Source organism: Anser anser (assembly GCF_964211835.1).
Source record: "Anser anser genome assembly, chromosome: 1".
In the NCBI taxonomy this organism is placed as follows: domain Eukaryota; kingdom Metazoa; phylum Chordata; class Aves; order Anseriformes; family Anatidae; genus Anser; species Anser anser.
The window spans coordinates 97,337,058-97,352,909 of NC_139720.1; the positions used below are offsets into that span (position 1 = coordinate 97,337,058).

The 15,852-nt window shown below is 45.9% G+C and overlaps 1 protein-coding gene across 10 annotated transcripts in view; it reads right to left on the minus strand.

Annotated features, from left to right (window-relative positions):
- Positions 1-15,852, minus strand: part of LSAMP (limbic system associated membrane protein) — a 966,851-nt gene that overhangs the window by 25,134 nt on the left and 925,865 nt on the right. For all 10 annotated transcript variants that reach the window (XM_083819698.1, XM_083819693.1, XM_083819696.1 and 7 more), the window contains 3 exons: positions 6,992-7,126; positions 3,269-3,389; positions 2,140-2,288 (listed from right to left, as the gene is read on the minus strand). In XM_083819698.1, the coding sequence (XP_083675824.1) occupies positions 2,140-2,288; positions 3,269-3,389; positions 6,992-7,126 (405 nt within the window). The remainder of the gene's footprint in view (positions 1-2,139; positions 2,289-3,268; positions 3,390-6,991; positions 7,127-15,852) is intronic.

The following is a 15,852-nucleotide window of genomic DNA, read 5'->3' on the forward strand; positions in this document are numbered from 1 at the left end:
GATTAACTAAGCAACAAAAGTAAAAGTTAGAAACAATCTGATAAAAATCATCAAATCTTTCTCAGCTCCTGCACCTCCATTCTTCTGGCTCTTGTGAAGTTGCTACTTCACAAGCTCTCAAGTGTTTCGCAGCATAAATAGGACTTGAATTTCTAAGGTAAAAATGATAAACAAAATTCAACAACTCGACAGAAGGAAAGTTACCTCCATACGCATCAAAAGGAGGCTAAAATAGAATCCTTACTTTATTTCCTTGTTGCAAGTCATCTCCAATATTTGACATGTTTCCTCTTGGTATAGGTATCAGCAACTTTGCAAGATCTCCCTGGTTCTCTTACAGGTTCTGCCACTGATTTTATGACCATGGGTAAACTGCTCCTTCACTCTATTTCTTAGGTTCTTCTTGCAAAATGGTGCTAATAACACTCACCAATTTCTGAATAACTTGCAATGTTAAAATATTCATTGCTAGCAAATCCTTTGAGATCCTTTGAGGTGAAGCTCAATGCAAAATGCTTTTCTAGCAAAACCAACCCCCCATCTAAAATCACGTGTGCATACATACATTATTGAATTTCATCTTATATTTTGTTTCAGTGATGCTTTTCAGCTCATCTGTATAACAGGAACCAACAGAGAGGGCCAAATTTAGAATTCAGCCACAAATAATTGATTCTAAACTTAGCATTATATTAATATCAGCAAGAACAAATCTGGAGTATTTGAAAACTGTGCTCTAAATTGCTGCCTGAGGATTTTATTTGAATCTCATGACAGTCACAAGACCAGGGTAAAAAGAATTTCAAAGTAGAAATTTGCTTTGTTTCTGTGACCAAATGCTGCAGGAAATCAAAGATATGTTATTTTATGATAATACTGATTCTTTAGGAAAAAAAAAATCTGTAGAACACTCCTAAATCTTGCAATAATTCAAACTGCACTTGTAATAAATCCAGAGATGGTAAACACAGAACACCAATGGTTTTATCCTTTTCCACTACATCTGTTAAAAAACAAACCAAAAACTTTTTTTTTTTTTCCTGGTGCTTCCAGTAATCTGACCACACACAGCAGAAACTAGACTAAACTGCCTCTCATATTTAGACAGCTTTGCATAGTTTATCCTTTTTTTTCTGTTTAAAAGGTCATGCAGGTCACGGCCTGAGTGTTTTAATTCAGTGTGGAAACATCAGAGGAATATAGCCCTATGTCACTTCTTGGTCTTTGGGTGCATTCATGTGAGTGGGTCATTCTGCTGCAGTCTATTTCTAGTGGCAATAATAATGTGCATTGTAAGCTGAGTCCAAGTGTTGTGCCTAGGATCCAGAACTGGATTTTGAATAAACCTCAGTTTGTACATGTGCATGGGTGGGAGGAAAGGAGCAGGGCCTTTATTTAGGGCAAGTTTTGAACCAGCTGCAAAATTCAGATTCAGCAGGTGATTCTGTTCTGGAGTTTGGTGTAGTCCCAGCTTCCATGCTTTTAAGTTTACTGCAGTAAACTCAGTAATTGAAAGGTAGCAGAATGAGATCCCAGGAATTTTGTTCCATATTTCATCTGCTGATTACCTTTTTCCCCATGTTCCCTACAGTATGCCCCTTTAAATCATTCTGTCTTATCCCACTTTTTTTCCTTTCCATTTTCCTCCTATTTTCAAAGTCATTCCTCTCTCTATTTTTTTTTATTTTTTTATTTTATTTTATTTTTTTTTGACTCTCTTGTTCTCCTCAGGCTCAGTGGCTAGTCTCTCCATCTCTCTGAATTACTTGTCATTTCTCAGCTGTCACAGACCCTCCGAGCCCCGGTCTTTCCTCCCCTTATTAAAAGGCCTGTCATTCTAACGGGGTCTTTGGTTCTAACCTTAAAACAAACATGTTTTTATTACTTTAACAAAACCTGACTTCAGCAAAGAAAGTCGATCAAAGGGCTTGACCGTAAACATTTTAATTTGGCTGTGTTCTTGTTTCACTGTCAGTATGAACACGTATGTGTCTGAAGTCAGTTCCCAGCTGGAGGTCCTGGGGGGTTGGCAAGCAGATCATTCCTGAGTTTTGTGTACCAGTGTCCCCATGTGCTTACTACCAAGCCTGGTTTTTGTGAGAGCGGTCTGGACCTCCTTTCACCCTCTCCCATACTTACTGTAAAGGTATAGGCTGGCGTTTGTGACTCCCAGCTTGTTGGCAGCCACGCAGGTGTAGTTCCCGTAGTGCTCCTCAGTGACGTTGGCCACCATCAGCAGAGACTGGCTCCCCGTGCTCTTTATCTCCAGACCGTTGGCGCTGTTTATCCTGGGAAGACAGGAGAAGAGGCGTGCAGTGCAATGGCAGTTGGGCATCGGGGAGGAAATCACAGCCCAGGGGGTGGGTGGTAAACCAAAGTCATTTGGACCACCTGGCAGGTGAGGATGGAGGGAGGCAGAGATGAGATGGGAGAAGGAAGAGGACAGAGGAGGCACTGATGGAAAGCAGGAGGAGGGAATGAAAGGAAGAAGGAGCACAATGGAGAGAAATGCCACTGGTAAAGTAGTGGAGAAGAAAGAAAAGCTGAGGGAAAGGGAAGAATCCTTTATCCGGCACCGGCTTACACTGGGAAATGAATGCACCATGGCCAGCTGAGGGCTAGTCTATAGTTGGAGAAAAGACTTTTAGTGAAACACACCAATTAAGCTAATCTAATACATGCTTTAACAAAAGCAAGCCACTGCTGAGCCTGGACATGTGGGTCAGGTTAAAAACTGCAATAATAAAACCACTTCTAAATGCAAAGTAAATGCTCAGGTATAAGGAACAGATAGATTCCTTTTCTCATTTTCTCCCCCCATGCAAACCCAGGTGGCTCAGGTTGCAGAGATGGGGGAGCCTTACACCTCAAGGAGCACCATCCTCTACATGAAGGCAGTTAGAGTGGTGTTATTTACTTGGGGACCAACGCTGCTTATTTTATTTTCTGTATCATGGATGAACATTTATGCATGAACATCTGCAGGAAGAAATGTATTATGGATGTCTTAATTGCAAATTGGCCCATTACTGACTTGAAGGCAAGAGCCCCATCCTTAGCACTTCCTTCAGCAACCCTGGCACAGAGAAGGATTGCTTCCTCCAGCCCCTAACACACTGCCTCTGACTAGGCTGATGGGACAGTCGTGACTTACAGGGCTCATGGAAAGTAACTTGCTTGAGGAGAAGAACTGGGGATGATAACAGCTCTGAAGATCCTCTGTTGGACTTAAAAGAAGAGAAAGGAAAAGGAGAGCTAATGGTCTTACCTGGTGTCATCCCTGTACCACTCAAAATCAGGTGTGGGCACTGCTGATGCCTCGCACCGGAGTAAGGCTTGTCGTCCTGTGGCCGCTTCATTGCTCTTGGACTCTGTGATGGTGGGAGGGTCTGCAGGGAGGAAACACTGGGTCACTTCACACATTTTCAGATGGAAGGAAACAGTGAAACTGCTTCAGGGCTGGCTTCCTTAGCCAAACTATTTGGGCTGGCGGAGGCCCGCAGCTGCTGTATGCTGTGGCACATACACCTCGTTGCTTCCCTGGAGAACACCTGCTCTTTGAACTCCCCCTAATACGTTATGCCAGCACCACTCCATATGCATGCTTCTCTTTACTGGCCCTCTGTCATAAATGCATAGGCACACACAGGCAGAGTTAAGGTTAATGATGGAGTTATGTAATTTATGAATATTTACCTGTGGCTCTCTAGTGCACATGGGCTCATCAGAGGGAAGAAGATGAGAGAAAGATGCTAGCAATGGTAAAGGAAGACAGCAGCAGTGAAAGGAAGAAAGTAGGAATTTAACACTAACAGAAACATTATTTTCTGTACAACCTCTGCGTCTAACGTCAACACTATAATAAGAAAGGAAAGGGCTGAGGGCAGAAAGACGTTCACGGCTCAAAATGGAGGAGCTTTAGCAGGAGCTGTGGGTGCGACTTTGAAAGCCAGACCTCTCGCTGAGACACCTCCCTGAGGGGTGCAAGGCCACAAGGCCTGCGCGAGCCCTTCCAGACACCACACTTTGTCACAGGCTCGCAGGGGTTTATTCGTGCTAGCTCTGTGTGAAGCCTGTCCTCAGCCCAGCCTGGTGCTCTCACCCCTGCTCACTTCAAAGCCTGAGAGTTGTGCCACGGGCAAGCAAAACTTGGGAAGCATCGGTGTGCTCTGCTGGAGCAGGGCCCAGGTACTGGGCAGGGTAGGCGCCGGTGCCTTCACTCTCAGCACCGTGTCTGAAATGTTAAGTGACAGGCTTTACAAACTAAAAGGCAGAATTATTTCCACCTGGCTGCTGAGAGGGAGGAAGTGCCTTGTCTGCCATCACGGGTGCTTGGATACTCTGAGAGTCTGGGGCTGCAGCTCAGCCGGCTGCTCTGCTGAGACTCAGGCTGCCATAAAGCACCTTCCCTCTGCAGGATACAGCTCCGCTGTCTGTATCCACCCTGGTACCGAAAGGCCAGAAATAAGAATCAAAATGGATTGTGTCAGTCAAAGAAAAAAAAATAGTTCTGTCTGGAAAATGTATGGTGAGAAGTTTCTTGCGAACACATTAGCCATCTCAATGTGATCCCTTTCCTGACCTTAATTGGGATTTTATGCAGGGCTTTAGGGATATTGCAGTGCGCCCTCTAACATCATAAATATTAATAAGTGTACATAAATAGGATCCTACATTCAAAGGCTGTGGGTTCACGTAAATATTTTAATTTGGAAAGGAGGAGGGGTAATAAAAGGATAGTGAAGGTGATTTTTTAAGCATCCTTCTTTGATTTTTTGTTTGAGTAGTATATCTTCCTGCTGTCTGCAGCAAGAAAAACCTTTTCCACCTCACTAAATCCAGCACATGTGATGAGTCATGCAATGAACAGCACCTTTCTGTGAGCCTTGAAAATGCAGCCGCTCTGTGTTTGGCTGTATGCTGCTGGGGAAGCCAGGAGCTGGTTCCCTTTCACTGGGGTTTGCCCTCTGCTCTTCCCCAGGCCTCAGTTTCCCTGTCTGCAGTGAGCCAGAGCCATTACTCACAAAGCCTGAAGGTGGTAGTGTGAGACCAAAGCAAAGAGATGATGCTTTCTCCTGCAGTCCGGGCTGACAAGCTGCCTGCTCCACAGCCTCAGCGAGAGATGAGATGATAAGAGATGGCCAGGAAGCTCCTCACGTTGGGCAGGTCCCATTTTTCAAACCTACTGTGATTTTCATAATTTTTACTGCTTGTGGTGTATTTAAAGAAGCAAGATAAGGAAAGACGTATGCAAATATCTGGTTTTCATTTCCCAAACAGGACTGATTTTTTTTTTTCCTGTGCAAGGCCCTCATGAACTCTTTGAGTTTTTCCCTTTGCTTGGCAACAAAAGATCTGTCCTGAAGGAAATTATAATTTGTGCACATTACAAATTAGGCCATGTAATAATATTACAATATTGTATCATTTCATTTTCATGTGCTACGACAGTAAAAATATTTAAGATATTACTCTAGTATAGCTACTATGAGTTGAAACAAAGTCAAAATCAAACACTGACTTTATACAAACAATCTGTTTCAACCATGTTAAAGGCATCATTGAAATTACGCTTCACAGAAATATTTGAAAACATTAACTGGTTCTCATGGAATGCCTCAGGTTTATAAATTTGGCTGTTTTTGAAAGAAAAAAAATACTTTAGACAGAAAAAAAAAAAAAAAAAAGCTTTAGTTCAGAAAATCTGCTACTACAGTTTCATACTAATGGCAAAATTTGGCCCAAGAAGCAGCCTTTATTAAACTACTGTCACTCATTTTTCTAGGATAATTCAAAAAAAATGGTGTGGAATCTGAAGACACTGCAGGGAGCCCAGAAGCAATGCCTATAACCTTGACTTCTAAAGCAAGACAGAAGAGTTGATCTGATGTGATGGCTCAGAAGGAAAGAAAGAAAAGAAGAGCAAGAACGGTATAAAGAGGTGCTAAAACCACATGGAGTGGCAAACGAGGCTGAGATGAGCTGAGACACTTGTTGCTGTCAGCTCTCTGCCCTAACCCACTCCCAGGGAGTGCTTACCCATGAATCAAGGGCACGTATATGCACCCTGAAACGTGCCTGTAACCATCTCCAATTTCAGTTTAAGTTAATAGCCTGAGTAAATTGAAGCAGGTCTAGAGAGGATGTACGTCCCATTTATCCATCCCTGCTGCGGAGGTATTAACCTCCAAGCAGGGGAACAGCACAGGCAGGTGGGGATATTCCTTTTAAATCACTCCAGTGCCAAACACGAGCCATACAAACAGCGATGTGGACATACACACACGCAGGATTGTGCTACTAAAGGCAGGCTGAAATATCTTGTGTGTGCAGGCATGGCCGATGTGGTCCATGCCCCACTCGCTAGAGCAACACCCAGAAAGGATTCATCGAGGTGTGGGGTGTGGATGGAAGCCACATAGCTAGCTGTGACTCTGAGTGCTTTCAGACGGTTTGCAGTCTCCTTTGGCTGAACCCTTTTCTGTGCTGCATTGGTGCACGGAGGGCTTTGTACAAATGACCTGAAGCCAGCTTAAAAGTCACGTTTCTGGCCCCTCTCATTAACGCGTGCCTCTACCACGTGTGCCCCCAAGCCCCTGGGGCGTGATACCCATGTAAGCACTGCCGAGACGACTGGGTGCAGGCAGGCGCGTTTGCTCTGAGCCGGCTGAACCTTATCTATCCTTGCTGCCTTGCTGAAGCTTCTCTTCACGCTACTGTTCTCCCGAATATCAATGAGTAAGAACAAGGCATCGCCAGCCATACTGAGGGGAGAGGGGCAATGCACTGCTTCTCGCTCTCCTTCTCTCTTTTTCCCCCACTTTTCTTATATATTTCCAGGTTTAAAGCACAAACTATACCCTACGGTAAGCGCCCCACATTTCAGATCCTGTAACTTAGACCTGGAGAGGCTTCTCCGTTTATCCTTAAGCCACCTGTGGCCGTGGGGAAAGCTCTCCTCATGGACCCGCTCCCGTCGTGAGGTACTCACAGTTCACAGTGACCCGGACTTGCTTGACATCTGCTGAAGCAACCTCGTTGGCAGCTTTGCACTCGTACTTGCCCGACTGCTCTCGCGTGATCCCCAGGATCTCCAGATACTCTTCCTCACCTTCAAACTCTCTGCCTGCAGAAGAGAAAAATACAGATGGTGGCTCTGCCTGGCATACAGATTGGGGAAGTCTTCTGCTTAATTCCTATGGAGGAACAATCACCACAGCGATTCTGCAAATAAACAAAAGCCATTGAGGGAGCTATTTTGAGGTTATTTCAGAAGCTGTATCAGCAAGATATTTGCATTTTATTTAGTTATTGAAAACTTGGTTTGGAAAACTGGGAAGGAAACATACAAGCGGTAGCAAAGTGCTGCACATCCTGTAGGCTGTCCAGACCAAAAAGCAAAATCTTCACCATTTGAGACTGAAGTTCGGTGGTGTGACCATGAGAAGTCAGCCTGTGGCCGACGTGCTGGGTCAGGGGTGGCTGGCTCCTCAGACGAGCTGCTGTATTGTCAGCAGCCCTTTGGGCACCGCAAAGCTGTGAAAAATGTCTTTCTGTCTCTCGGAGCAACCGCCACCCTGAAGTGTCATTGATCAGTTCACGCTACAGTTAAACACATCCAAACTGAGAGAAACAAAGTGTAATTTGATCTGCGAAAACCAATAATCATTACGAATCCTCCACCTACTGTCCATGCGAGAGGACGCATTTAAGCCGTGCTGCCTTGCTACGACAGGTTTGAAAGCAGAGACTTGAGCATCAGCTGGGGCAGGAACCAGGGGAGGGCTACGGCCGTGCTTTTAATTCACTGCCTGACCCTGGGTGAGGCACTCATTGCTTTCCCCCGGTAAACTGCAGCTAATCGCCCCTCTCTGCCATCACCTCCCGGTCAGGGAAGGGCACTGAGGTTAATGCATGCAAAGCACACTGGAGTTGCTGGATGAAAGGTGCCAGGGAAGCATGAAATATTAGGATTGGTGTATCTACGCTATTCCTTCAGAAAGCAAAGTAGAAAAAGGCTCCTCCTGGAAAGACTATGAACTACCATGGCAGCACTGTGATGGGAGACAACCCCCCCCACACACACACTTTTTGGGGGCTGCAGCATGCAAAGCCACGAGCCCCAGCTGCGTGTCTGGGTTTGTTTAGAGAAATCATCCACCAAGCCTTAAAGGGTAAGAGCCAGATTTTTTTTTTTTTTTTTTTAAAAAAAAGAAGGTCAGCACACAAGGGCTCCCTTTCAGGCTCCTAAGAGAGTGGTCAGATTTTCCAGCGAAGCTCTGCCCGGAAGACGATTTCCGCTCCAAGGGTGCTGAGCACTTCTGAAATCCTGCCCACTTCACAGCAGCACTTGCTTGATGGACTTCAACCAGGGCCTGGACGACAGGGCTGTAGTCCTGGGCTCTGCAGCACTGAGTGAAAGCAGCAGCTAAGCCCCCTCTCCTGCGGAGCCCCCTGAAATGAATCCCACCACACCAGCACGCGTCTGCTGCAGCGTATTAGCCAGGTCAGGCTGGCTGCACACACGGTGGTGATGCCAGCTGCATGCATTTGCCTTCTGCACCAGAGATAGGGACTTCAGCAACTTCACAATCTGCTCAGAACTCTGTCCTTCACACAATTATTTTTGCCTTTTTTTTTTTTCCCAGGCAATTTTCAGAACCATTCTAGAGGAAAACCAACCCCCGTCACGGAGACTCAGCATGTGTACTTATTAAACTCATGCAAAGACAAGCTTTCCCCTTTCTTTCAGCAGGACTAACCAGCAATCCCTTTTCCAACTCCTACCAGCTGTTCAGGTGAATGGAAATCTCATTGCTACGTCTAAAATTTACAACAGCTTTGATGCAGGCTTTCCCACTCCCTAACAGGCTGCCGAAAGGCCTTGCTCCGTGGCACCTGTGTATTTTACAAGGTAATCCATTGGCAAAGCTGGGACACTGCTCTTAACCCTCTGCTGCGCACTGGGGCTGATGCTCTGGAGAGCCAGGGGAGAGCTCATGGAGAAAGAGGAAGGGCAGGGTTTTCACAGGTGCTTTTTATTGGGGGTAACTCCTGAATATACTTGGGAATCTCACCTCCTGTAGGGGCAGAGTTAGGTCAGTCCTGGTACAGGAAGAGACTTCAGTCACCATAAACCCCTTCCCTAATCTCAGCACGCTACAAGGGCCCTTTCAGGGAGATGGTCTTGCCCTGCCCTCCAGCAACAGAGACTCTGCAGCTTCTCCAGACGGTCTGTTCCCCTGCTTCACCACCCTTACCGCTGGAACCATTTTCCCTGCAGTCTGACCCGAGTCTCCCTTGCTGCAATTTAAGGCTTTTTTTTTCCTTAGTCACTATAGACAAAAAGAACAAATCATTCCCTCCTTCTCTGCAATAGCCTTTTATCAACTTTAAATCACTTACTTATGTTCCTTCCTTAGTTGTTGCTGTTTTTTTTTTTTTTCTTTTCTTTTGGCTGAATAGTGTCAGGTCTTTCAACCTTTCTTTGTAGGTGAGGTTTTGTAGACCCTTGATCATTCTTGCTCTTTCCTTTTAGACCTCTCTGACAAGTTCACATTTTCCTGGAAGTGCAACACCCCAAACTGAACACAGCACTTCAGATGAGGAATTACTACAGACGAAGGATTGCCTCACTTCTGCACTGGGCTGCTCTTTGTACAGCCAACACATACTTTGTGTTTTCGTCATAGCATGATTCATTTTTGATTGAGATCTCCTTTAATCCCCAGATCGTCTTCCAACATACTGTTACCTGCTAATAACTCTCTTTGAAAATGCCACCCCCAATCTGAGCCGACGGTCAACACTTGCCTCCTTTTACAGCAGCCCTCCCAGTTGGTAGGTCAGCCAGTTGACTGGAAAGTTAATCGGACACTGAGGAAAGGCTTACAGAGAAAAGGTTAAAACATAATTTGCCTCCACTTTGCAAATCATTTGCTCTGCAGTTCTGCCTTGCTTATACACAGGGCTCATTCCAAGTGGGACTTGCTTCTCCTGCAATTTGCCCTTGTCACAAGACTGTCACAGTAATGAAAAGAGGGTTGAGGGTGACTTACCAGCTCTAATGGAGTGGCACCCTCATTAGGGGTGCTGTTAAGTCTGTCTGTCAGAGCACTACATCAGTGGGGCTCCAGAAAGTATCCTAAAAGGTACACGCTTTCCTAAGGGAAGATATTTTTCGGCTCTTCCCTGATAAACACGCATGCACTTAGAAGTCTAATCTGTGTACCATGTCCAGCAGAAGGGCTTTCTGCACAACCTTGCATGCACAACCCTTCCCAACAGATGATGAGCCGCTGCTTTGCCCACTGGAGCTCTTTGGGCATGAGAGAAAGGGAAGGCTTCTGTTTTAAAGGGAAGCCGAAGATATCAATAGGCCTATTCAGCTCCTCATTGCCCTGCCCCAGGACACAGATATGAGCATAGCGCTTCAGGGGAAGCTTTGACAGCCCGTCAGTCTCCGGATGAAATAGTGGTAGCACTGTTCTTGCCCCTGCACCAGAGATCTGTTTCAACACTGGCATCACCGTTTTCCCACAAAATCCAGACTTGTCTCATTTGCAAGTTGGACCCCTTTGCTTGCAGCCCTGTCCCCCCCCCAAGAGTACATTAAGCATTCCTAACAAAGAGCATTTATATAAACTTGAGGTGTCATAGTACACATCAGAGAGAGAGAAAAGATATATCACAGTGTGTTAGAAAAATGTCAGGTTGTGATATCTTGCACAGAGCTGTGGAGATGTTTTCACTAATTCACCTTGGCAGCCAGATTAGGTGAGTCATATTAACTCTAACCTCCAAGGCAAAGCAGGGCAGGGGGAAAAGAAACAAAGCTTCAGACGCGGAGTAAATTTACAAACGTTTCCGTGCAGGAGGCAGCTTTGGCAGGAGGCTGATGGTTGTCACTACGCAGTTTATCAAAGCAGGGAGGGAGAGGGTTGGGACAATGCTCTCTGGTAGAGATAACAATGAACATACTCTGTTAGGTGAAGAGAGGGACTGCCAGCTCCTGGCAAGCAAGCTACTTGGTTCCAAATAACAGAAGACGTTTGCCTAGGGTGCACTAGCCATGGGCAGAGCCCTGACCCTGCCGCCCAAACCATCCTTGCTGACAAGGGCTGTTCCCTGGCTGCTCTGTCTGGTTTGGTGCAACCCCATCCCAGTGAGGGGCTTTCCAGGAGTCCCTGCAGGAGAGGGCTCCCCCGTGCAGGTGCAGCTCTTTTCCTCCCAGAGCATCCATCCCTTCCTGTGATTCCAGACAGCTCACTGCAGAGCTGGCTATCACGCGCCCATCGTCCCCACCTGTTTGTGCCTCCAACACTGGGCTTCTCCTCGTGCAGAAATTTCTTTAGTGACTTTTTTTTCAATACAGTTGTGTTCTTAATCTGAAGCCCAAGCCCACTGAAACTATCTGCTTGCATTTGGTATGTGGAAAAAAGATCAGATACCCTGCTTTTGCATTTGTTTTTTCTTCCAAGGCTCTTTGTAGTTGTGGAAAAGGGGAGAGCAGAAGGGGCTATGTGTCCTTGTTGGGCCCTCCTCTGCCTAAAACTAGAAGCAAGGGGATAAAAAAAAGATTGCAAATCAATAAACGCCATTTGAAGTTTTTTGTGTGTGTAGCAACTTCCAATATTGAGTAGAAGTTTTTGTTCTCTCTGCACTGTCCATTTATTGTTTAAGGTCTTTGCCCTCCCAACTTCCCTCCTTCCCTCTGCACCACACATTCCCTACAAAAAGGCTTCTGAAAGACAAAAAATAGCCAAGGGAGCCTTAGACATCATTTTCTTGTTTTACATCTAGCTGACATTTTTTTTTTTAATTCAAAACTTTGAAGTTTTCATTTATCAGTCTCCATCCCCTCACCCATCACAGATTCCAATGAGCTTGGCAATTTTTCTCTCCCTTAGTTGAAGAAGCTTGTTTATAGCAAAGAGATCAGTGGAGAGCAGCAGATGGTGGATGAGCAAAGGGAGTGCTAGTGCTACAACGCTACAGTGAGGAGGGAAGGTAGAAAAATGAGCACAGTGTGGGATACGGAGAAAAATAGATGGAGAAAATGAAACATAATAGAGAGGGAATGAAAAGAAGGACAGAGGCTGAGGGAGAGAAATGGAAACAAAGTGAGACTCTTCACAGGCTAAGAAAAAGAGAAAATGGTGGTCAGCTATGGACACAGAAATGTGCTGAGCCAAGGAGTGAGAGTGGAAGGTGGAGGAGAGATGGTGGCAAACAGGGAGATGTGCAGTATAGAGAGAGGCACCGGCCTCCCTTGTGCAATGGGAGCCGTGAGATAACCGCTGCCAGAGGGACACGGACAGGGGGGTCAGATGTAGCACGGCAATAATTACTCTGTTTAGGCAGCAAGGCACAGCAGGGTATTTATTGTGTAAGCTGGCCTCATGCCTCCCATGCCCTTAGGTCTGTAGCTATTGCACATAAACCAAAAAACAAGTGCAGTGCCAGCGAGGGCTCTGGCCCGGCTCTGGCTCCATGAATGCGAATGAGTCAGATCAGGAGGAAACACCCTGGCATGGTTTTCCCTGGCGTTCGTGGGACCTTACTCAGCAGTGATCCCATTTTCTCCTTACGTGCAAGGCTGACTGCCTTCCCTCTCCAGCCATGGGCTGTGCCCCAGGAGCTCAGAAATACTGCAAGCCTCGTGGAGACGTTCCCCCAAACCCTGCAAATCTAGCATGAGAGTAAAACTCCTCTGGGTGAAAGCAGCCTCTGTCTCCAAAATCCCACTCCCTCTTGTCTAAAGACTAGATGACTTTATGACTTCATGTCAAAGATAATGACATATGTTTTTAATATCCATCTCTCTTTTTTTTTTTTTTTCAGAATTACTTACTGAATTGGATCCAAAGTTGCTAACGCTTTTTTTAATGAACACAAAACAGCATTTTTTTGATGGCTGAATTGCTCTTGCACAAAACTTGGCCGTGATGCCAATGTGCAGAGTAAATTATCAGCCATGAGGTAAATTAAGTCATCTAATGTCACAGCTACAATATTATGCTCCCTAAATGTTGCATGCTGCAATGTGAGTTATGTAATGACGGTGTTACCAAACATCAGGACCTAACTCCACTGCCAAGAAAATGACATACAAACATGAACAAAACAACAGTTGCACTGCTTCTGCATCCCCAAATTCCTGCCTGCTGCTTTTTGGAGGTTACTTTACAACAATGTGGGGTAGACATCAGCAGCAGCTAGAGGAATCACTGAGATCCTCTGTCACCTGGTTTACTCTCATTTAGCCTCACGTCCCCCTTTCCCTGCAAGTTATCCCATCTTGGAGAAAGCACTCATGCTATCATCATTATGTAGCTTGAAAACCAATTCTTCCCAAGGCCAAAGAAAAGATCAACATCAACAAGTCTCATCTGGGGCATGCTCAACAAGAAGCACAACTGAAATACACTGTTTCTGTCCTGTCAGCAGAGAGTTGGGATGGACTGAAATGTCCCGAGTTTAATTCCACAAATCCTTATGTCAGTCCCAGACATTGGGGAAACCTCATGTGATGATGCACAGTGGTACTGGCTGTGCCAGTCGGCCAGTGTAAGAACTATAGGGGTGGTCTGTGCTTGGTGGCATCTTTAAATATCCTTGTTCTGTTCCTTACAAGAGTCTTGTGTCTCCCACAGAGCAAGACATGCTCAATGCGCCATTGTGCAAGAATCAATTGGAGTGCTTTCGTAGGCATCCGTGGAAATTCCCATGTTTTTTAATATAATGGGTTTGTTCCCTTGTGTCATATCCATTCACACTTCTTGGGATGAGGGGGTGAGAATGAACCCAGAACTTCAACCTAACATAAAAATTATATATATATACACATAAAACAACACAAAGATTCAATTTAGCCCTCACGATTCCATCCTTTTATGTCTGAAACTCTGAAAAAGCCCTGAAAAATGACAGACTGTCCCAAATTTACTTGAAATAGGAAACAGCATTACCTTAGAAGCTTACATGTTGCTGTGGCTCTTTCTCTGCAAGCCGGAGACAAACATTTCATGGCCAGATCACACAGCCCTTGAATCTCCTGCGCTTCTGCGAGATGGCAATTCTCGTAGCTCATCCCTGTTTTCAGTGATGCTACTCTGAGCACCGAGTTCACAACTAAACCCTAAAGACCAGGGATTTCCGTATCAGCTTGGATCTTGCCACTGATCTTTTACACAGCTCTAGTTTTCAACTGAGGAAATGGGGTCAAAGAGTTAAGCCACCCCTCAGCAAGATTTACCCTTTCAAAAACATGTCAGTGTGTTGTGATGGCTGGCGCCAATATTTGTATAGGTGGATTAGCTCCTTGAAAAATCATTTTGTTTGCTTTCCTGTCGACCCCTCTCCCTGCTGCAATGTTTCTCAATTAGATCCAGCACAGAGACTGCCTGACACCATCCCCATACCTGTCACTGGTGGAAGGAGCAAAGGGGATATTCTCCAGGGGACACAAGGGATTTGGAGATGAGGCTAGGTGGCTGCATTTAGGATGGAGTACGCATGAAGCACTGCCAGGTATCGAGGCAAGGGTCACCGATGTTTTGGGCAGAGTGGGGTGTGCTGGGAGGAAAACTGTCTGGGCTCACGCTGCAGGGACTTCTGAACAGCTGGGCTGGCTCCCGTGATGCTGTCATATGAGGGATCTGGTGTTGATTCATAGTGATAGTGGTCCAGATAAATGACTGCTTCAGTGCAGGATATGTAATTCCTACGCTGTTAGACACTCCCTTGCTTTCCAAAGAATAAGGAGTCTCTCTCTCAAAGTTGCAGGGCATGGACTGCGAAGTAGGAGGGCGGCATTTGCTCAGTGACTAGTCTTGCAGCTTGTATAATTGTACGGGGAGGCAAGCAGTGAGGAAACACAGACCCTGCTTTTGAGCTCTTTCAGCTCCCAGACACAGCTCTTGCAGTTGGCAGGGCAGCTGCTGGTCATCAGCACTACTGCGAGTCACGGCTGTGAGGCAGGGCCTCTCCCTTCAGGAAAACGGGGAAAAGGGGGTGTTCATCAGAAAAGGAGAAAGCAGAAGATGACGAACAGAAAAACTGGTTTCAAACCAACTTCTTCCATGTTACCATGAAAGTCTATGATGGGGTCGGAGGATAAACCAAAGAGATATTTCGTTACCTTTGTCTCGATTTCCTGATGCTTACAGAAAACTTCAACTGTACCACTGCTGGCACACGAATACCATGACAAACCATGCCGATAAAAAGTGTCTCACCGGGCTTCACCTCTCTGCATCCGTTATGGACAGGAATTCACTTACCTCTCCCTTCCCCTGTCCTTCCTCCCTCCCCAAACACGTTTGTCTCCTCTGGGGAGCCCAGCACCTTGCTCTGCCATGAGCCCCTAGCAGGGACTGCTGCCTACGGGAACCAGAGGCAGCTGGAAGGCACTGACCCAAGGAGGCAGGAAAAGCCATCCATTTTACGTGGAGGACTCACTGGCTCCTTTCTGCAAATTTCCCGAAGAGGCAGGGGGTTTCATTAGCATGCCTTTGCAACTGCACACCGGTGAGAGTTTTACCATAACTAAAACAGCAGTTGTTCTAATTAAACCAACGCGGAGCAGGCCACCTTAATCACTGGCATGATTTCATCTTCCTTGAGGAGAGAGGGGAAGAGGGATCACACCTGGTAAGAGAGAGGGAAGACGGGGAAATGTGCTGAGTCCATTTGCTCCTAGTTCCCCAATTTAGAGCACTAAGGGATGTCTCTCATCTCTGTAAAGATTAATGGAAGCTTCTGACAGCATGTTTTATTAAATGGTTGTATAATAATTAATGCTTGAGAGCAGGGCTTCCAAAAGCTTCTAAATGCTTTAACAGGACAAGA